General features: G+C 53.6%; 1 protein-coding gene across 1 annotated transcript; it reads left to right on the top strand.

The window, feature by feature from the left end:
- The first annotated feature begins 1,633 nt into the window (after positions 1 to 1,633).
- Positions 1,634 to 22,578, top strand: GATA3 (GATA binding protein 3). Its single transcript, XM_041768172.1, is given in 7 exon segments — positions 1,634 to 1,993; positions 2,541 to 3,248; positions 5,690 to 6,126; positions 6,128 to 6,227; positions 11,684 to 11,829; positions 16,320 to 16,445; positions 20,449 to 22,578. Coding segments are annotated over 6 exon segments (1,335 nt in total). The 5' UTR covers positions 1,634 to 1,993; positions 2,541 to 3,007; the 3' UTR covers positions 20,734 to 22,578.
- Positions 22,579 to 22,715: the final 137 nt, after the last annotated feature.

The raw sequence follows: 22,715 nt of genomic DNA, 5'->3' as shown, positions 1-22,715 counted from the left end.
GAAGACGGAGACTCCAAACCCAAGATGGGCAGGACCCGCGTTTCCTCCACTCAAATAAATGTCACTGATCTTTCTAAACAAGGATTGTGCATTAAAACGAGGCATCTCTCGCTCGCCCCCACCCCAACACACACACCAACTGAAGGCTGAATATTGATGATTTTCCTTGACCTGATGGAACGAATCCTCCAGAACTTACTTTTAGGGACGGTCTCTTCTAGTTCGATTTTTTTTTTTTTTATTTTGTATTTGTAGAGGAGCAAAGAGGGAATAATGGCTTTCATTCAGATGAGCCCCCAAATTCAGCTCTTAGTGCCGTCCGTGGGGGAGCCTGCGGGGAGGGGCACCCACACTCTCCTCGCACACAGGGCCCTGGGGTGAGCAGGGGGTGGAACCTGAGTCTTCCCCTCCCCGCCTGACCCCTGCTCGCCCCGGCCGCGTTTTCGGGACGGGCGGCTGCAGAAGCCCGGGCGCCGCTAGGGGATGCAGTGGCTCAAAGGACCAGGCGAGGCCGGGGAGGTTGGAGCCCGCGGGGCCGGCCAATCGCGGCCCGGCCGGAGCCTCGCCCGCTGATTGGGCCCCGCGCGGCCCCGCCCCCTCGAGGCCCCGCCCCTCACCGGGGCTTCTGGAGCCGCACCCCCTCCGCCCGGGGCTGCGGGGCCGCGCAGCGCGAGGCCGGGGAAGGTCGCCGCAGTCCTGCCCGCCGGCCGGGACGGGGGTAGGTGGAAGGGGCCGGTCCCTCGGCTGGGGCAAGACCCCGGGGCGCTGGGCGGGGAGGAGGGACAAGTTAGGCCACTGGAAAACAGACTGGAGTTCTTTCTTTGCAACCACTCCCGCCGCTCTTAGGGGCTCCTTAGCGTCTCCCTCTCTCTCTGTCTCCCTCTCCCTTTCATTTTCTCCCATCACTCCTGCCACTCAAGTGAGAAGCACGCACCGACCCCAAGTGTCAGGTCTAGACGGGACAGCTGCAACAGCGGGGACCTCCATGCGTGGGGCTCGCGAGCACAAAAGGCTGGGGGGGAAACGTTGACGACGACCACCAGGGTCACCGGGACATCCCAGTAAGGGTTACTCCTCTTGCCCCACTCCTCAAGCCGCTTAGGCAATTCTCTCCAGAGGCAAACCTCAAAGGACTTTGGCATTTAAAAAAAAAAAAAATACCTTCTGATCCGTGGTATATGCACAGAGCTCCAAAAAAAAAAAAAAAAAAAAAAGAAACAAACAAACAAAAAGCAATCACCTCCCCAAAACCCTGCATTGAATTTAAAAACAAGTTTGGTCATTATTAAGAGAGGAAAAAAAAAAAAGTCTGAAAAAGAAAGGCCGCCTGTAGAAATGTACTTTATGAATGGGGCAGGCCGGCTTCCCCGGCACGGAATAATCCACCGAGCCGGAATGAATTGGCAGGAGCGGGAGCCACCTTTAAAGGGCCAGAGCGCAAATTCCCTCCAGCCCGCCCCCTCCGCCCCAAACCCCGCGGGCCTGGCCCACCCGGGCCGCCGCCCCTGCGCCCCCGGGCCGCCCTCCGCGGCGCCCCCCTTCCGGTCAGTGCAGGGGCGGGAGCTGGGGCGGAGGGGTGCAAGGCAGGGGGGCGGCGGGGGGGGCGGTGAGGTCCTGCAGCGGGTTTGGGTTGCAGTTTCCTTGTGCTGGTGATCCTGTCCCCTCCTCGCCAGCGCCAGGCTCCTCCCCCTCGGCGCGGATGACACTAGAACCTCCTTAAGTTCTGTCGCGCCACAGCTGTCTGCGAACACTGAGCTGCCTGGCGCCGTCTTGATACTTTCAGAAAGAATGCATTCCCTGTAAAAAAAAAAAAAATACTGAGAGAGGGAGAAAGAGACAGAGAGAGAGAGGAAAAGAGAGAGAGACGGAGAGCGCGCGCGACAGAGCGAGCCACGCAACCTGACCGAGCAGTTTCTGGTCTGCCAGGTCACACGCCTCCTCCTCCTCCTCCTCCACCTCCTCCTCCTCCTCCTCCTCACTGCTCGCTACCCAGGTTGGTACTGGCAACTTTTTTTTTTTTTTAAGTTTGATTTTTTTCCCTTCTTTCTTCTTCTTTTTTTCTTTCTTTCTTTCTTTTTTTTTTTTTTTTAATTTTTTCCCCTCCTCGCCCCATGTGGGAGGACTTTAACACACTTTAAACCCTGCCGTCCTCCTTGGGAGAGTTTCTCGAGGCCTGGAAGGAAGGTCCGGGGATCGCTGTCCCCTCGGAGGGGGGGTGGTGGAGGGAGGTGGGATGTGGGATGGTGGTGGTGGTGGAGGTGGTGGAGGCGGTGGAGGTGGCGGCGGCGGGGGGCGAGGGAGGGAGCTGTCGGGCCGATGCCACCGCGCAGCGGGTGCAGGGCCCTGGTCCCCGGGCGGCCGCGTCCCGGTTGGCCTCGCTCGGGAGGAGGCGTGCGCGAGCGCGCGTGTGTGCGCGTGTCCTGGGTGCGCGGGCGCGGGCGCGGGGCCGGGCGGCTCGCGGGGAGGTGGTGCCACTTGATAAACTCAGGTGCTCCAGTACTTAGGAGCTCATCCAGGTCTCCCCCTTCTCTCCTTCGCAGGTGGCCCGCGGAGAGCCTCAGCCTCGGAGCCGCTGAGCCAGCCCCGGTGCAGAAGAGCCTCCTCTGCAAAAATTCCAGCCACCTTCGCTCGCCCTCCCCTCTTTTAGAATTTGGTGCCCCCTCCCCTTTATCCTCCCGTGCCTATATATATATATATATATATATATATTTTTTTTTTTTTTTGGAGTGGGGGGAATTTGCTTTTCCTTCCTCTTCTCCTCTTTGCCAAACTACTGCTCAGATATATATTTTTAAATCTCCTCTGCTCACCTTTCCTCCCCAGCTCTCCCTTTGCCCCACTGCAAACAGATCACTCGACACCCCCCCCCCGCCCCTCCGACGGCAGGAGCACCTGCAGGGCCTCGGAGCCCCCCGACCCCTCCCCGCCCCGCCCCAGCCCGACCGCCGCCCTCCCTCTCCGCGCGCGGGTTCCGGGCCGGGCGAGAGGCGCGAGCGCAGCCGGGGCCATGGAGGTGACGGCGGACCAGCCGCGCTGGGTGAGCCACCACCACCCCGCGGTCCTCAACGGGCAGCACCCGGACACGCACCACCCGGGCCTCGGCCACTCCTACATGGACCCGGCGCAGTACCCGCTGCCCGAGGAGGTGGATGTACTTTTTAACATCGACGGTCAAGGCAACCACGTCCCTTCGTACTATGGGAACTCGGTGAGGGCCACGGTGCAGAGGTACCCTCCGACCCACCACGGTGAGTGCGCCCCGGGTGCGGGGACCCCCGCCGCGCCCCCGGGAGGCGGGAGCAGGGGGAGCTCGGGGACCCACCGGGGCGGCTGGGGAGACCCAGCGAAAGCCCCCGAGCGCCGTTCCTGCTACAACCTAAAAAGATTGGGGCCCGGAAATGGGCGAGGAAGCAGTCTCGGTCGCCGCGAGAGTGTGTTTTTTAAAAGAGTCGCAGCAGGCGTCTCCCCGCGGCCAGGGCGCCCGGGCCTGGCGCTCACCTGGCGGGCGCCCCGCTGCAGCCCCCGCTCCAGGTGCGGCCGCAGCTCCGGGGGGTCCCGGGCCCCGCGCCGGCCAGACCCGCCCCCGACCTGGTCCCCTCAAAGGGCTCCGCTCCCCCAGGGATCCTGTAGTTGCTTCTGGGGGCGCACAAGGCGGGGCGGGGGTGGGGGAGGAGGGGGTCTCTGCCAGTGTGCCTCAGTTTCTTTTTTTCCCCCTGGCACATTTTTCGGAAAGGCCCGAAAAAATTTTTGATTCACATGCCTTGTGTTTTGACCTTTCCCCCAGAGCTAGTGCATTCGGTTCCTAGGCAGGTCTGCTGGCCCCTCGCTCTGAGAGCTGGAATTTTGAATTCTGGTACTTGACAGGGTTTGGTGGAGGGGCTGCTGCCTTAAACTGGACACGTTTGAAGCTAACTAGATTCCCGGCTGCACAGAATTTTCCTGCGTCTTTGCTTTTAGGTGGCCTCATTGCCTGCTCCCGGCAACTCTTGCCTTACTCTGTCCTCCGGCCTACAACAGCCCCAGTAGCCTCCCCAAGAAGATTTAGGATCCACCAGGGTTTCCTTTTACATGGGGGCGATTTCAGCTGTCTTTTCTTTTCCTTTCCTTTCCTTTTTTTTTTTTTTTTTCTTTCTCTTTCACCTTGAAAAGTTTAGCCGGGCTCGGAAACATTAAGAAATCCAGCCCTGCGTAGATAGAGGGTTGGGAGGGGTGTGTGTGTGTGTGTGTGTGTGTGTGTGGATAAAAGCTCTAAGCTTTGCAGCGGGAGTGGGTTCCTATAGGAGAAATAGAGGCACCCTTCCAGGCGGAGAAAACGTGAGTCGCTCTTAGTCCGGGCGACCGAGGTCTTCCCTGGTCCCCCGACTCGGAGCCTGACTCGGCGCCGATGACAGAGCCCCTCCGGCAGCAGGCGTCGTCCGCCCTGCTGTCACCAGGTTTTAAACAATCGTTTCTGCGGATGGGGCGCTCTTTGCCCTCGTTCTGTGCAGATCAGCAGTTAAGTGGAAATGTGGTAGATGCAGACTTAATATTATTTACTATACTACTTCCTGCATAACATGAATCTTGACCCTTGGCGTTCAGAGAACTCTCCTTCCCCCTCCCCTCCCCTTCCTCTCTCAAGATTTTAGTTTCAGTATTGTTCTTAATGGTTAAATAGAATGTCAAACGCTGAGGCAGGTAGTGGATTAAAAAGATCAATAAGTGTGTGGATTTGCGCCTGCAGTTTGCATTTGCCCCTCTCAGGGTGTATGGACTTGCTGGAGGGATGGCCAGTCCCAAAACTGTGCATTTCGCATGCAGGCATTTTAAATAGGCTCCGTGAATAAGGGAGATCTGTACAGACACGGGACTTTTGTGTCGCAGGGGCTCAGGTGAAAACCCACGATTGGCACCGGTGGAATCACAACTTTGAGGGCAAGATGGGGTTTACTCTGTTTTTCTTCTCTAGGATCTGGGAGGGTCAGAGAGGCAGGGTCCTGCCTTGGAAAGTTCCTCCAACAGTTTGGGCAGTTAAAATGCCCTTGCAAATCCCATTTCAGGCCTTGCCAGTTATGATTGAGCGCCCAGGCAGGGTTACTTGAAGGTAACCCCCAAATGCTCCCTCTCTTCCCTTGCAAGCACCCTCCTTCCTGGCGCTGGGCCTCGGGAGCTGGGCCTCTCTCTGGGTTCCGTGTATTTTCCTGGTGTGGAGCAGTTGTGCGGCCAGGCTCACCCCATCAGGCCTCATTATTCACAGCCGACTCTTATCGGGCTGGCTGGGATTAGGTCTGGGATGGGGGCCGCTGGGCCATTGAAGGAAACCAATAAATCAAGTCAGTTTCCAGAGAGGGACCTCAGGGGATGCCATTTAGAAAGTCTATCTGGAGAAACCGAATAAGCCCAGGGGCTCTCCCCACTGCCAGCGGGCACCTCCTGGGTGTCAGGAGGTGCCCGGCCCAGGCCCTTGATGCTGCTGGATTGCATGGGACGGTGGGGTGGGAGGGAGGGGTATACTGGGTGTGCTGGCCAAGGTAGGGGAGGGCCGGCCTGGACTGAGGCGTGGGCCTGCGGCCAGGTGCAGCGAGTGTCAGGGCTGCCCCGGCTGGGAGGCCGGGTGCAAGGGGGAGAGCCACCGGGGTGTCTGAGGGCCTGGGGAGCTGCTCTCACCGGCATTTCTCTCTCCTGCCTCCCCGCCCCCCTCCCCGCTCAGGGAGCCAGGTGTGCCGCCCGCCTCTGCTGCACGGATCCCTGCCCTGGCTGGACGGCGGCAAAGCTCTGGGCAGCCACCACACCGCTTCGCCCTGGAACCTCAGCCCCTTCTCCAAGACGTCCATCCACCACGGCTCCCCGGGGCCCCTCTCCGTCTACCCCCCGGCCTCGTCGTCCTCGCTGTCGGCGGGCCACTCCAGCCCGCACCTCTTCACCTTCCCGCCCACCCCGCCGAAGGACGTCTCCCCGGACCCGTCCCTGTCCACCCCGGGCTCGGCCGGCTCGGCCCGGCAGGACGAGAAGGAGTGCATCAAGTACCAGGTGCCGCTGCCCGACAGCATGAAGCTCGAGTCCACGCACTCGCGGGGCAGCATGACCACCCTGGGGGGGGCCGCGTCCTCGGCCCACCACCCCATCACCACGTACCCGCCCTACGTCCCCTGAATACAGCTCCGGACTCTTCCCGCCCAGCAGCCTGCTGGGGGGCTCCCCCACCGGCTTCGGATGTAAGTCGAGGCCCAAGGCGAGATCCAGCACAGGTAGGAACCTTCTCTGCCCCCCCTCAACCCCCTGGGGCAGGGGCCCCGGGAGGGGGTGCCTCTGGCCTCCTCCCACCTCTCCTCCTCAATCCGGGGCAGGGAGGAGGCAGCTGGCTGGTTGTTGCAGACCTTTCCTTTGCGAGATTTGCTTTCTTCCCTTTCTTCCAGCGGGGTGGGGAGGGGAGGGTGGCAAGAATGAGGTGTGTCCTATCTCACTGCAGTCCTGGGAGCAGAGGGGAAGTGGGATCTAATTTACCCCCCTCCCCACCACCACCACCGTGAGCTGGGAAGGAAAGAGACAAACAAAAACAAATACCCTGTCCTGCCTGCTTCGGGACCTTTGGGTTCTTCCAGTAACCTTTAGCCAGTTTCCAAGACCAAATGGAAAGCCCAGGGAATAAATCTTTAGTGTTTAATGCTAAAACGAAACCTCCTGGAACCTAAACAAACATAGGTCCCTCCTATGACCCCCCTGGCCTCTGCGGCCGGCCGTCTGTTCCTCCGGGCTCAGCTCGGAGGGGGTCATGCAGGCAACACAGGACAGTGCTGTGCACAGACAGGGATAAATAAAGCGTGTGTCTGTTTTTGTGGAGGGTTGGGGTGGTGGTGGGTGGTGGTGCAGGCAGGACCCTGGCAAAAGCAGCAGGCGTATGTATTCTTTGCGTGGAAGAGGGGGACCGTCGCCCTAACTTCTGGGAGAGAGGTAGGCTCTGTCCCCCCAGGGGCGACTGGAATGGAAACAAGCAGTCCAGTGGGCCAGTCACCTGTGGTGACGGCACAGGCAGGGGCAGGAGGACGTCTTAGGACCTATTCCTCCACTGAGCCGCAGCCAGAGGAGGGAGGGAGGACTGCACGACGTTCCCCAGGTGCGGGTCTCCGCTTCCTCTGCTCATCCTCCCTCAAAAAAAGCACCCCCTGCCTAAAAGCGCGCTGCATCTTTCTTCCCTGGGTGCACACGCTTGCTTTAGAACCAAACACCAAACCCACACGGAATACATCCTGGCTTTCAAAATAAGACAGGTCATCGCCAATCTTCCTCCTAACCAGAGTGGTGGAGAGACCTGGGGATTCTCTCCCATGCGATTCAGCTGTATTTTAAAAGGCGGTTTTTCGAAGATTGTTCTGTCTCCCTGGGTGGGTCCATTTTGGGGGGGGAGGCGTGTGTCTGTCCCGGCTCATTCCAACGTGTCACCTCTGCCCTCTACCTATAGAGATCCTACATACAAAGCAGTGGTGAAAATCACTTGTCTTGGATGGGTGGGCCGAGCCGTCTTGAAACCGGGTTTGCAAAAAACCCGGGTTGAAAAAACTTCCGAGGGACGGCTCTGGGAGCCCAGTGACCATGAGATCAGTTTGCAGGGTTTTTTTTTTTTTTTTTTCCAGGGTGACATTCACTCCAACTGCCTGGGCAGGACTGTCTCTATTTAGTTGATATGTTTTAGCTAATCCAATTATTTTCAGACTGCTGCACGCGACAGTTGCATTGTTTATCCCGCGCCAGGAACTTTAATAGAGTCCGGATGCGGTTAGGCTGACAGAGAAACTCAGACCTGCGTGTTCAGTACATGAAAGTCGGCAGAGGGAGAGGGAGGTAGGCTAGCTGGTGGAGTCAAAGAGAAAGCGAGGGGAAGGGAGCACAGGCAGAGAGAGCGGTGGCCGCGCCGCCTGGCCGGGGGCTGGGCCCGGGGCTGGGGGGCAGGGTCCCAGGGAAATGGGGTTCAGCTGTCCCTGGGGTGGGGGTGGGGGACCCGGGCCCAGATCAGGCCTGGAGGACTGCTTTGCCAAGAGAGCAAACCGATGCACGTTGAGGTAGTGATGGGAATTTTTGTATTTTTGTTTTTTTTTTTCCTTTGGTTTTTGTATTTTAAAGTTCTCTTTTCTGGCAGCGCAGAGTTTTGAGGGGAAGATCGCGGTGGCCGAGGCCGGAGTGGTGGTTAGTGTGGGGGAGGGGACAGGACGACTTTTTGGTTTCTCTCCCCTCCGGGTGCACACACCTTGGGCTGGTCTTTCCCTTTCTCTCACTCTTTCCTTCAGCCCCTGAGTGGTTGGGGGCGGGGAGGGAGGAGAGAGGAGCTGCACTCCCCCTGCGCCAGAACCAGAAGCTGCCTACGGACCTCATCTATTGTATTTTTTTTATTATTATTTCTTTATTTTTATTTTTTGGTAGGTGGGGAGCGGAGGGCAGACATTGCCATTTGGCTCTTTACTTCCTCCTTCTTATTCCTTTCTCACAGTCAGAAACCCCAAAGCAGCACACCTGGGCAGCCAGGGAGCTGGGACTTTCGGGAGTGTGGGAGTGGGGAGGAGGGTTTCTAGACCCTTCTGGGTGGAGACGGTGGAAATGGCACAGTTCTTCAGGGAGTTCTCTGGGGTTTAGGGGTTTAGTGGTTGCTGCCTTTTTTTTTTTTTTTTTTTTTTTTTTGAACTCTGTGCAAATGCACTTGCCGAAGGTGGAGGCAGGAGGAGAGAGGGCTGTCGTCGCGTTTTGGAGAAACGGTTGAGGCGGTGGTTAGGGCACCTAGTGCCTCTCTGAGGCCGCTGCCGGGCAGCCCGGGTCCCTCTGCAAACAAAAGACAAAAGCCTTTTAGCCACGGGCCCTTCCGTGGCTGCCCTCGGCCTCCTGGGACACGGGCACCTCGGCCCACCTTCCCCTCCACAGCCTCCGGCCCTGCTCCTCCCCTGCCCCTTCCAGCCGGGCCCCAGGATTTCAGCTGGAGGCCCAGGGGGGTGCTTGAACGTGGCTGTCGGGTGTCGAGAGGCCCGGCGGCTCAGTGGCTCTCCTGTCACCTAAGACAGAGGTGCCTGTGTGAGCCGCTCCTGCGGGCAGAGAGCGGGGACGCGGAGAGGGGGCAGGAGACAGCCAGGGCCTCCGTTAGGAAAATGGGTGGCTTGCTGAAGTCACAGACTAGAGGCAACAATGAGAAAAGGGGGGGAAAAATCAGCAAAAGCCAGACGAGGCAATCGTGCAAACTTGCGGAGTGAATCAAGATAGAAAATTGCTCTAGTGTGCAGAGCCTCGCAGGAGAGGCAAGCATGGCGAGTTCTGAAGGTCCCTCTGAAAAGGAAGCTGTCATCCTCCCTGCTGCCTGACAAAGGAAAGGAAATCAGTCTCATCACGTCAGGGCCGGGAGATCCCCCAGCCCCGGGTGCCCGGGAGCAGGCTGCCAGCCCCACGCCAGCTTCGGCGGGGACCAGCCGGGGATCCACCCCACCCGAGCTGTAGCAGCCAGCCGGGGGAGGCGGGGGGCCAGCCCAGCAGGAGAGGGACGCGGTGACCAGGGACCCCAGAGGCCCCCCCCCCGCCTCGGTGGATGGGGAGGGGGCCTGGAGCCCCGGTGTCGCTGCCCCCCCAGAAGGGGCTGCCCTGGGGCCTGCTTGGGGCACTGGGGCCGCAGGATCTGCCCGCCCCCTGGCTGGGCTGCAGCAGCCCCCTCCTCGCCCCCTCACCCTTGCCTCTTCCTCTGGGCCCAGGCCGCAGGTTTCTGACCCCCCCAGTGGAGGGGGCCTGGATGTAACTGAGTTCCCAGCCTTTTTTGAGGACTGTTAGATACTGTTGGGTACCTGGACATGTGCTCCTGGCCCGGCTCGGGTTTGTGAATAATGTCAGTGGCTCCTGGGAGGCTCTCTGTAGACCCTGGGTTGAACAGCTTTTTGGAATTTGGGGGGAAAATATATATATGTCATTTCTCTTAACTCCTTACATACTTTTTTTTTTTTTAAAAAGAGGAAAGTAGACAAAAATTTACCCAGCACTATTATGAACTCCAGTGTCAGGCAAAGCCCTCCATTTCTGAAAGTCTTTTTCTTCTTCAGAACCTGTCCCTGGAGAAAAGAACAGGCTTACAGGTGTGAACCCCCCCTCGTCCTTCATTCTTGGTCGAGGGGTTTCCCAAGGCCAGACGGGTCCTGGGGCCCCCAAGCCAGAGGGCATCATCCAGATTCCCAGGCAGCCTGCCCGTTCCCTTCCTCCGCCCGCCCTGTCTTCCTGGTACTTTGGAATTAGCCCACGAATCTCAGAAAACGCAATAACCCTTAGGGGCTCATCTCTGCCCCCTGCCACCCTCCCAGACCTCCCTCCTGGCACCCCCCAGGGAAAGCGAAACCCTCTCCGACTCCTCCTCTTGGGAGACCATCTCCACTGAAGCCCCTGGCTCTCCCAGGGTCGCCTGTGGGTGGGGGAGCAGGGGCGGGGTGGGGGGGTGAGCCCCTCCCAGTCTGGCTCTGTTGGCGGAGATGCTGGTACATGCCCGCCAGGACGGTGAGCCCCCCCCCCAGAGGTGGGCAGGTTCTCCCACAGAAATTGGAAAGAAATCAGTGAGCAAACTCCCCCCACTGTGGTCCTAAAATGGTATTTTGAGGGATTCTCTCCAGGAGCTTTCCCTCCGGAGATGGGTCTGGGTCACTCTCCCGCCCCTGGAGTGAACCGGCCTGGCCGGTTTTTTTGTTTATTTTGTTTGTTTGTTTTTTTGGAAAAAGAGCAACTGCAGGAAGGCCTTGGTTAATGAGCTGACCCAGAGGCCGCCCCCCTCCTTTCTTTAATTGGCCTTTTCTCCTGATCTGCTCCTCATGCTGCTCCTTCCAAACGTGCCCTCCTTCTCCTTTTCACCCGACAACATCTCCGGGGGTTCCCTCCAGCACCTCCTGGCCTGCTCCAGCTGGGGTCCTCCTTCGCCTTCGTCACCACGGGGCTGGCACATCATAGAAAACCTTGTTCTTTTCTAAGAGAGGAAAAAGGTGGTGGGGGTGGGGAGGGGAATGAGCGGACCCCACCGGGTCTTGTCTATTATTTGCCAGCCGGGGACACCTCCAGTTGTATTGAAAATCTAAAGCCTCAGGTCCTGAAAATCAATCAGCCAATTGATGAATCTATTCATCTATTTATTATCTGTTTATCTATCTAGCCATCGATTCATCTTTCCTTTCCTCCCGGTCCTAATCTTCAGGATCCCATCGATCCCTATAGACAGACCCCACGATGATAATGGGGCCCCTTTTGTTTTCCTTCGAGGGAGGAGGCCGAGGGGGATGTCTTGCCGGGTCATGGTCCCGTCCGGATTTAGGATTTTCTCAGGGAACTATTTCAAGTTGCAATTTGCCTTCCTTCTTGGCTGCGCAGGATCTTCCCCATCGATCAGGCAGGCCCAGGGCAAAGTTCTGCTGCTGGTTATTCATGAGCCACTTCTTGGGGCGGGAGCTGAACGTGTAAGGCAATGGTTAAGCCATGACAGGGCCAGACGGTGACTCTTTCCCACCTGGGAGCCACCTTAAGGGAAGTGGGGGCTGCGGCTGCAGCAGTGGTGGTGGTGGTGGTGGCTGCGGCGGTGGTGCTGGAAGTTCCCCAATGGAGGGAGCAGAGAGGGGGGAAGAAAAAAGTTCCCAATGTTACTTTCATTCCCTCCTTCTGCGGGCTGTCGGTTTTCCTTCCATAAGTGACTTATATGTGATCTTGTTTCCAGAAGGCAGGGAGTGCGTGAACTGCGGGGCCACCTCAACCCCCCTGTGGCGACGGGACGGCACCGGGCACTACCTGTGCAACGCCTGTGGGCTCTATCACAAAATGAATGGACAGAACCGACCCCTTATCAAGCCCAAGCGAAGGCTGGTGAGTTCGAGGAACACTGATCCAACACTGACCATTGTGTGTTTTTAATTTCCTCTCCTCAGGAAGGAGAGCTTTCTGCAGGAAATTGGCAGGACAGCTCAAAATCATGTCAGCTTGCTTGGGATCATTCCCCCCCCCGCCCCCCCCCCCCCGCCTTTTTTCTTTTCTCAAATTAGATAGACAGCAAAGAAAGTTCTCCCTCTCCTCTCTCTTTTTTCCCCTTTGCCATTTCCTAAGTTGCTCGCCCCATTTCTAAGCATGCTGGCTTTTTGGTTAGCAAATCTCTGATGTGTCTGCAAATAGAAGGAGAGCCGGACTAGGACCAGGGCAACCGAGTTCAGATTCGTGGGTGTGATCCCTGTGCCACGGACGGAGAAGTGTTGTGTGCAGATGGAACGGGCCGGGCACCCTCCAGGACAGGTCCCTAAGTGGCAGGTCCCCGAGGAAGTGAGCACACTTTGTGCCACGGAGGGGTCTCGTGTGCCCAGGCTGTATGACTGATGGGGCCAATTAGCTGAATCCCACAGACGGCAGCCACTGGATCTGGCTGAGCTTTTCTTCTTTCCTGGTCTTCAGGGTTGAGGGCTTTCTGCAGCTCAAGATTTTGGAGGGGTGGGGTGTGGGGGAAACCGTGTGATTCCTGCCTTGCCTCTTGGTCTCCTGTAACATTTGGTGGTATTTTCCCTTTGAACTACTGCTTGGGAGGGTGATGGTTTGTAATCCCCTCCTTCCTTTTTTCTTTAAACTTCTCTCAAGCCTCAGGAGTACTCTGAGCTATTTAGAAGGGAAACTAGCAGGAGAAGTTCATTTGTGAACTTGTCTTAGGAACCTCGGGCTCGGATTGAGTAGCAAGTGTATGTAGCAGACAAATAAAAGCAGGCTTGGCAAATGATAACCCTAACCACAGTCAAGAGATCAAAATGCTTTTTGTGGTGATGACATTCACCAAGTAGAGAGGGGAGGAGGTGAGTTTCCTCATGCAGATTAATGGATAAAGCAGCATCCATCAAATTCTAAGTGTGTGTGTGTTGTGTGTGGGAGAAACAAATCCTCTGTGTTCTTTTTAAAGAATTATTTGTCATCTCCATCAGATTTTAGCGCAACTCAACACCTTTCACATCCTTTTCAGAAGAAGGAAAAACTTTCTAGGGATGGAAGTGCCCACGTGACTTTAATTTTTTTGGCAATCCTCTCCCTCTCCCGGCTTTATTCCTTCTGATCTTTGCCCCCTTCTCAGCCATTCTCAACCTCCCCCCACTCAGTCTCCATGCACTTGGGTATTTTTTTTTCCCTTCTCTCATGTGCAAAGCTAACTTCCTAGGAAAAAGCTGCCGGATATCTGAGCACTGGAGATAACTCATAAACAACAACCCAGCTTCCCCAACCTAAACATCAAGATGTTTGAACGTATCAGAACAAGACGTGTTTGAAAAAAAAAAAAAATGGCTGGAGGTGTTAGCACAGAATGAATATGATCGCACCACAAAAGAATGCTCTGAATCACTCAAAACCTGGCCTTAGTAAAAAAAAAAAAAAAAAAAAAAGGAAAAAAGAAAGAAAAGAAAAAGGAAAGAAGGAGAGGGAAAGAAACAAAACTAACAACAAAAACTTAATTCTTAAAATAAGTCATGGTACCATCCTGATAATTGAACTTTTTTTTTTTTAAGGTAAAAAAGAATAAGAACAAAGAGGGTATAAAGTCTGAGAGTATGGGCTGGTTGATGAGCAAGAGTGCATTTGACATTTTCTTGGGGTTTCTTCTGTCTGGGCAGATTGTTGCATAGGAGGGCTCTACTTGCATTTTATATAAGTTTGTCTTTATTCTCCTTTCATAAGAAATCTCTAGAACTCTGAGTAATAATTGCTTTTAATTCTGGTGTTCATTGGCTGTCACATTTTAAGCTGTCTTTTCTTTCTTACTCATCCGTTCTGAGTGGTTTTATGTTTTTAGTTCCATGGAATTCATATGCTCCAGAGACCGACTCAGAGCACAGTCAGGATATCATGTATATATTTTTTAGCGCTTAGACGCGTTTGACTTCTGAGTTACCTAGAACTTTCTTTTTCTTCCCTCTATATTTCCTGCTCCTTCGGGCCAGCTCCACCTCCCCACTTTGCTCTCTTGGCTGTGCACGTTTGCAGATTCACCGAAGACCACCCAGCCCAGAATGTGGCTAGCTCTTCCGATAGATGCATATCTAACACTGAATAAACTCATGCAGGAAATAGAAGAAATGACTGGAGAGAAGAGCCATAAAATAGAATATTTTTTTTCCGAGTGTTGCCAGGGTTTCCATATGTCTGATGGCTAGCTGAGGAGAGCCTGCTTTATTAATGTACTTTGTCTCCTGCTAGAGAACCAAACAGTGTGGCTTTTAGAGGTTCTGTATAAATTCGCATCAAGTCTGGGGACAGGAGATGTATGCTGAGGCCGCTTTACGTATTTATGTTACTGTCAATATTACTGGGAGGGACTGTACCAGGAACCTCATCGCTTGGGGCTTGGATTTTACCCGCTGGCATTCTGGGCTCGTAGTACACATTAGAAGTTGCTGAGCTGGGAAATCTGGTGCCCGCGTAGATATTCATCGACTGCATCTGAGTATCTGTTCTAAAGAAAAAAAGTACAGGAAGAGAAAAATGATCACATGATAACATCGTTGTCAGAATCATTAAGGCCTGATTTTATGTAGCAATTTCTTCCCTAGAGGATACGAGTGACAGGTAGGTCAGATGCAGCTCAGTGAGGTTCTTGAAGGCAGGTGGGCGCAAGCGTGCGGTGCCAGAGGCGGCGGTGCCTCCAGGATTGTGGTGAACTGTTTCCAGAAGGGACGGCCAGAAAGTTAGAGCTTTCTCAGTCATGACAGAGAAGAGCTGTTTTGACTTCTAGGTGTTTTTTTTTTTTTTCCCCCCAGAATGCAGAAAATAATCATGGGGTGTGTGTGGGGGAAGCCATAGCTCTGCTATTTAAGCTTGTAGGAAAGAGAAGCATATCTGTGGGACGGTTTAGTGGTTTGAAGGGAACAGAAGCAGTCTGCTTAATTCGGAATAACTACCAGGTTTTCCCCATATCTGGCAGCTTTGGGTGTTTGGCCTAACTTTTTGCTTGATGAAATATTGAAGGAAAAAAAAGAAAAAAGAAAAAGCACAGCACGATCCCTATAGTTTTATCTCGGGCTCTTTCATAAACATGCCAGAATTTTCTAGATCACAGATAGCCGGTATCTCTCTCTCTCTCTCTCTCCCTCTTGACTTTGGTAAGATATTTGAGTCCAGAGCAGGGGCCTACTTTCTCAGTTAAAATTGCCTTTTTATGTTGGGGGAGGGGTGCCGGATTGACAGGGGTATACGTTAAAAGGGACCCAACTTCATTTTCTATGGAAAGTTTTTAAGTTTAAAATTTTTTTTTTAAAACGTGGACATAGGGACTCATACCCTCGTAAATTTAAGTGCGTCAAAAAGCGAAAGAAAAAAAAATCTCCCTCTTAAAGGAAATGAAGGCAGTGACACAATCCGATAATTAAAATTCAAGCTGAGCCTGACATCTGACCTGCAACTCTTGTGCTCTCTGTGAACAGCAAATAGGAAATACCTAATTTCACGAAGGTGAAATGAGATGAGAGCAGGACGGGGTGGGTGGGTTCCTGTTGATTAGCAGAATTCTTCATTCTTTTCAGTTTGTCTCATGAACTGAAAGCCACCTAGAGAGAATGAGGGTGGCGGTCAGCAGGAGTGACCGAGCCTGGAAGGGACGGGCCATGCAACCGTAGGGCCGCTGCACGTTTGCTGGAGTCTAGCTCATGAGGGATGTCCTGCCTGGTGCTTCCCGGATGGCACGTCCTGGGGGTGCACGGCCCCCCACCTCCGACACAGGCACGGGTGCTCTCGGACCGAGCTGGCCCTCTCTTCTCTTTCTGATCCAGCATTTCTTTATTTGGGAGCTGTCAAGCGCTCCCCGTGTTTGGGCTTGCTCTTCCTCCGCTGTCAGTGTGTCGTGATGGCCGGTAGCCTCCTTGAGGATTGAGCTGGGCAGTTGCCCTTGAAAGAGGCCTCCTGTGAGTCTGGTGGACCAGGGGTACTGGGAGCCGGGTCCCTAACGAACGTGGTTAATTCAGGGTCACTACCCATACACATTACACATCTGGCGAACTTTGCTGGGTGAGGCTCAGGCAGGGGGGTCATTAGCTCGGGGAGGTGGCGCTGGCTCTCTGACCTATCCCTTGCTGCCCCATAGGACGGCAGGCTGAATTCTGAACCCCTTGACGACAGTCTGACAGGCTCCTATGCCAGTGGATTGGCTGAATTTTTCTTCTTGAGGCAGCTTTTGGGGATCTTTATTACTTTCATGTGGGCCACTTGCTAGTTTTGATTTCAATGATAATTTTTTCTTTTTTCCTTTTCCTTTTTTTTTTTTTTTTTAAGTGTGTCCCCGTAGTTCTGAAAACACATTTAACATTTGCTTTGATTTTACCCTCTCTCCCCACTCCCAGTCGGCAGCAAGAAGGGCAGGGACGTCCTGTGCGAACTGTCAAACCACCACTACTACCCTCTGGAGAAGAAATGCCAACGGAGACCCCGTCTGTAATGCCTGTGGGCTGTACTACAAGCTGCATAATGTAAGTGTCCTGGGCCCAGGCCCGGCTCCTTTCTTGGGGATGCCCAGGAGACGGCGTCTCCTGTTCCAGGTCCCCTTCTCCATTTGATCGCCCTCCTTTGGGCCAAGTGCTCTGTACCCCATGGCTGTGCTGAGCCCGGAGAGTGTAGGTCAAGGAGGGACCCAGTGGCCCCAGGTCCGTGTGGAAAACACCACGATGCCACCATCCAATGGCCTGAGGTGGGCCTGGCCTGGGCTCTCCTGTCTTCCCTTTGGAAAACCATTCTATTTCAATGTTTCCTTGCAGTGGAAACTTTTTGCAAAAGAGGGAAAGAGAGCAAGCAAGGGGGTGGAGGGGAAAGGTGGATAGAATTGGGTGGAATGGTGTGCAGGGCCCATGGAGTGCTGGGACAGGATGGCTCTGTCACTGGGGGGCAGGCAGGAGGCTGGCTTAGGCCGTGTTGTAAATTTTAAATGGACTCTCTGTGTACAAGACGTGAAACGAAACGTCTGGCCGATTTCATCAGACGTCTTGGTCCTCCCCAGCAGAGAAGGGACGACAGCAGCCGAGTGGGGTTGTCCATACCAGGGAAAAGAAACTCTTGTCTCCTCTTCTCTATCATCTTTTCGCAGAATGAGAATTCCCAGCCAGGGTTTAGCTGTGTCGTTTCCAATCTTTTACTTGGGGGTCCTCCCATTTTGTAATATCTTTATATTAAAAAAAAAAAATCAGGTGTTTTTTGTTTTCCTGAAATAACTCTGGCTGACAGGCCATGACCTCCTGAGGCCTGCAGTTTAATTAATTCCAACAAAGAAAAAAATTGCCATTTCTCTTTCTTTCTCCTAAAGTCTCCTTGCCAATCTGACTCTGGCAAAGTCTGGGGCTGAATGGGGAAGAGGCAGGGCTTTTTGCTCAGGGCCATTCTGGCAGCAAGCTCATCTTACCCAGGCATACCTGGGAATCGAGAGGAAGCTTTCCTGCTTAGATTTTTTTTTTTTTTTTTTGAGGCACAGGAGCATTTCTCAGGGTGATCCTACCACCCTCTTCCCTCTTTACCTTTTGGGAATAATACATTGCTGCCATGTCCAGGGACCTCCGTGACACTCATGGCCCTGCCTCTGGGGTCATCCCCTCCTGACACATCCCCTCCTGGTCCCTAACAGAACTGGTCTTACCAGTCACCGAGTCACCGTCTCTGGGACCCTCGGACGGACGGCAGCCTCCACCTGTTTGTCAGCAGTGCAACCTGAGTTCTGTTTTCACTTTGGGGAGTTGACTCCCTCGTCGCTGTGCAGACAGATTTGTGATCAAAATCTGGAAGATTTGGGGCATCTGAGTTTTACGGGCTACCTGGCCATTGCCACAGCCTCTCCTGATTGTTTTTGGCTGTAATTTCTGGTTTTCAAAGAACTTTCGGGTTGCTTGATTACATTTGAGCCTCAGATCACCCCATGATGCCGACAGGGCAGAAGTTGATTTCCGTTTTACTTGAAGAGGTTATGACTCAGACAATCGAGTGTCTTGTGCAAACCAACTTGGCCAGTGGAGCAGAAGAGCTGAGACTGGCCTGAGAACGGCGCAGGCCTTCCGGGGAGGTCGGGGGTGTGAGGGCTGCTATGGACCAGTGGAAAGTAAACCCATTCTCCCTTCAGGATGTACCCAGGTTCAATTCAAAGTAATGAATTGGCCGCATATAGATCTTTCTTTCCTCTGCGCATAGGAGTGTGGGGGAAACGAACCAGCCCTCAATTTCAGGGGCTCCTTAGCCATGACGACATAGGGTCTTGGTTGTGTCCCATCTAAAAAAGAAAGAAAGAGGGAAAGTTCTAGAGGATACCAATTTTTCTCAAGTCTTCACTGCTCTTTCTCTCTCCCACCCCATCCTTAATGGGCTCCCGACTTCGTGGCTGGCGGGGAACCTTGCTCCCCAACAAGTGGTCTTTCCACCTTCCCTGCTTTAGTGAGGCTTTGCAGAAGGAGGCGACTTCTGTGTGCTTGGCGACAGGAGCTTATAACCTGCGAATGGTCTCGTGGCGTCGTGTGTGTTATGCCCACTGGGGTACCCATGTGCCCACGCTGGGAGTTAGTTCCTTCCTCCTTATCTAGGTGTTTCGATAACTACCTATCGCAGGATCAGTGTATCTAGGTGGTGTTGAGACTAGTTATCTGGGGTTGTGCTGCTATCTGTGTAACTAGATATTATATTTAGATATCTGGCTGTGTATATCTAGATATCCGCGTAAAGAGCTGTGTGTCTAGACACTATCTTGGGGGGAGATTTGATGTGACAGTAGATTCCTATCACCTCTGCAGGCTGCATCTTTATCTTGATTGTCACTTTGAAGGAGGAACCCTGAGATGTTCTTTTGGCAGTGACCTTTTAGCTCTTCTGCTTTCCTGGCACCAGGGGGACCTGGGTCTCAGCTCTGGCATGGGGTTCGGTACCCCTCTTTGGGGCGGCCTCTCTCAGCTCCACCCCGGGAAGCTGTGGTCTGCTGCTCCCAGAAGTGCTGTTGGCAGCCTTTTGCTCTTGGCCGTTGGATTCTATCTTCCTCCTTTTTTTTCTTTTAAAAGATTTTATTTATTCATGAGAGACACAGAGAGAGGGGCAGAGACACAGGCAGAAGGAGAAGCAGGCTCCAAACAGGGAGCCCGATACAGGACTCGATCCCAGGACCCCGGGATCAGGACCTGAGCCGAAGGCAGATGCTCAGCCACGGAGCCTCCCAGGCGCCCCTCTGTCTTCCTCCTTAACTCTCCTGTTCTAGCTTGTGGAACAGACTGGTAGGTCCTGGAGACCGGAAAGCCTCTTCTCTTCCTCCACCCCTGAGGACCCAGGTGGAAGAGGATGCTTTTCCCTAAGGAGTCAGAATGACTGGAAGGGACCCTGACCTTCCCTCCTCCAGATGTCTTTCCTGACGCATGGCCAGATGTTGTGTGGTTTGCCGTACGGGGCAGATGTGTGCCGTTGAGGTGACTCGGATTCTGACTAGTTGTGGGGAGTGAGCTCTGCTTGCCTTGTCAAGGCCCCTCTCTTGATCCTACCCCCGCCTCTCTACCCCCAGCCCGTGTATCTTAGAGGCTTCTCCAAAAGAGGGAGGTGGTGTGCTGTCTCGGATGCTGAAGACTAGTTGATGATGTTCAGAGGAGGCCCTTGCTTGCCTTCCTGGAGCTCACTCCCGCTCTGAAATTTTCTGGACGAGGGTGCTTTCGGGCCTGCGCGGTTCGGCGCACCCCACGGTGCTTAGCAAGTTGGTGGGGATGGGTCGCTTGGCCGCTTCTCTAGGTAGAAGTGCAGAGTCAGAACTAGGCCTTTTGTTGGTTGGGGCTGCTGTGATGGGGGCAAGAGACACCTCATTCAAACACGACCCCAGAAATTCCAGGGGAGGATTTCTACAGCGCCCCTAAGTGTGCGAAGCCCAGGCAGGAGGGAGGCCTCCGGACGTTACTTTGGAGAGGGGTGCAGCCCTCGTCCCTCCAGGCACAGGGGCTGGAACCCCTCAGCTTGGTAGCTTTGGCGATGCATGGATTTCCCACGAAGAGACAAAATGTTATTTCCCTTAGAGATTCCTTATTGCCTCCCTTTCCATGAGCTGTTGTTCTAAGGAGGTTCTAAGGAAGTAACACGAGTCATTGTATTTTAGCTCCCAGAGAAACGCAGTCGTGCAGGGTGGGTCTCTAGAATAGGGTCCTTGGGGACACAGGGTTTCCCGAGGCATATTTTCCCTGCAGTGATTGATGTTGCTGAGCATCAATGACACCCTGTGCCTGGACCAGCTCACCTGGGATCTCTTGGTGCCTGACACCGAGAGAGGCTGACAGTCGGAACCACACCGCAGGCCGAGTCTGCAGGACCCCGGGTCCCCCGCAAGGAGACAGGAAAGGGTGGGAGGAAGGGCCCCCCTCCTCAGAAGCAGATCCCTGGTGCGGGGTGGTCAGAGGCACCGTGGTGAGGTGTGAAAGCCTGTGCCCTTTCAGAGCCAGCCAAAAAGTAAAAAAAAAAAAAAAATTGATCTTTGTTTAGATCAACAGACCCCTGACCATGAAGAAGGAAGGCATCCAGACCAGAAACCGAAAAATGTCTAGCAAATCCAAAAAGTGCAAAAAGGTGCATGACACGCTGGAGGACTTCCCCAAGAGCAGCTCGTTCAACCCTGCAGCCCTCTCCAGACACATGTCCTCCCTCGGCCACATTTCCCCTTTCAGCCACTCCAGCCACATGCTGACCACTCCAACGCCGATGCACCCCCCGTCCAGCCTCTCCTTCGGACCTCACCATCCTTCCAGTATGGTCACCGCCATGGGTTAGAGCCCCTGCTCGATGCTTCTAGGCCTCCCGGCGAGAGTCCCTCCAGCCCTTTCTACGTGCATTTTTGCAGGAGCAGTATCATGAAGCCGAAAACCGATGGATCTATGTTTTTGAAGGCAGAAAAGCAAAATGACGTTTGCCACTTTCAGAGGAGCTCACTGTGGTGTCTGCGTTCTCGATCACTGAATAATCTGGATCCCATTTGTGAATAAGCCATTCAGACTCTCATTCCCTATTTATCAGGGTCTCTCTAGTGCTGTGAAAAAAAAAACACCCCAACAAAACACAAAAAACAAACCATGGCGAACTTTGCATATAACTTATATTGTAAGAAATACTGTACATTTGAAGAAGACGTTATCGCATCTGGGTAGCCATAAGAAAGGCATCAAGGACGCCAAGGATTTTAAGGAATACGGGGCAGATAACAAATGGAAATTAAGAAGAAACTAGGTCTGCTATTCAAACGGACAAACTGCCAGTGTTGATTCCTTTCACTGGTCACAGTTGTTCGATGCATTAAAAGGAAAAAAAAAAAAAAAAGGAAAAAAAAAAAAAAAAGAAAAAAGTCGTAGGCAAATCATTCGTTCCAAGCGATGGGCCGCTGTCTAGGAAGGTCTCTCTGTCCTGGGCAGCCAGTGTGGCCACTCGCACGTTGCCATCCGGGGGTTCAGGGAGCCCCCGTTCAGGCCCTACCCGCTTTGTGAACAAGTCCCTGTAATTGTTGTCTGTATGTATAATTCAAAAGCACCAAAATAAGAAAAGATGTAGATTTATTTCATCATATTATACAGACTGAATTGTTGTATAAATTTATTTACTGCTAGTGTTAAGAACTACTTTTTTGTTTTAATATTTTCCTTCTTTTTCCATTTTTTTTTTTTTTTTTTTTTTTGGTTGAATAAACTAAGTAAGGTGGCTGTGCTCCGGAGGGCTTCTTTTCAATTTTGTTTTTTGATGATATTTATTAACTAGCTTCTAAGGGTACAGCAGCATCTGTCCCCTCCCTCACTCCTTCCGCAGCCTGCGCTGTCAGGGTAGCAATGTATGAGCTACCGACGTGCATGCCCGCGACCTCGGCCGGACAGACCGGGTCCCGAGAGCAGCCTGGCTGATTGTTAGGTCTTGCTGTGTTCTGTGTTTAGTGATCGCTGCCTCTCCCATACAGTCTGTTGGAATAATAATATAAAAATAAAGTTAAAGCATTTTAAAAAACAACCAAATAACATCGTATCGAAGTGGTTGGTGGCCAAGCTCTTCTAGAATCTGGTAGCTCTAGATAATGGGAAAGCAAACCCCAAACCTGTTCAGTTATCCGCTAGGAGGTAATGCAAACATTGAATGCTTTGGGAAGCCGGGCATCTTTGGAGCTCTCACTCTGCTGCAGCCCAGAGGCTTTTTCTCCGCCACCCCCTTCCAGGGTGGGCGGCTGGGGGACCTTCTGCGTCCCCCCCCCCCCACCCAGTGAGCCGCAGCCCCTCCTGCTGGCAGCAGGAGCAAGAGGGAGGATTTCCTCGCGGAGACTGGCGGGCGGATGCAGCTGATGGACCCCGCGGGTCTCTGCAAGATGTGAAGGAGCTGGGCTGGTGCTTGAGTTCATCTCTGTTTTACTTTTCTACTGTCGAATTGAATAACACCGCAGTGGAGGCTTTCTTGGCATGTTTGCGACACACGAAATAACCGTTTTTTGTAACTTAAACGCTGTATAGTTTCCTTTGACTCTGTTGACAGAATGTGTAACTATGGCACACATTTGAAAAATCTCTGTTAAATCGCCTCTCTGCTTTCTTAGCAAATATTTTAAACCTAAAGCTAAATGTTGAAATAAAGGAGTTAGAGACTTAACTGAGATGCACGCGGAGATCTTACTGGCTGCTAATTAATGACCTGCGCTGGGAATGTTGTTTTCAGCCCCTTCCAAAGCTCCGAAGGTCGGACTCGTCGTCTGTTGCCGAATTCGGTTCGGGAGATTTTTCTGGTGT

This window comes from Vulpes lagopus, chromosome 8, assembly GCF_018345385.1.
Source record: "Vulpes lagopus strain Blue_001 chromosome 8, ASM1834538v1, whole genome shotgun sequence".
Classification (NCBI taxonomy): Eukaryota; Metazoa; Chordata; class Mammalia; order Carnivora; family Canidae; genus Vulpes; species Vulpes lagopus.
The sequence above is the reverse complement of the archived record's forward strand: the minus strand, read 5'-3'. Positions and strand labels throughout refer to the sequence as shown.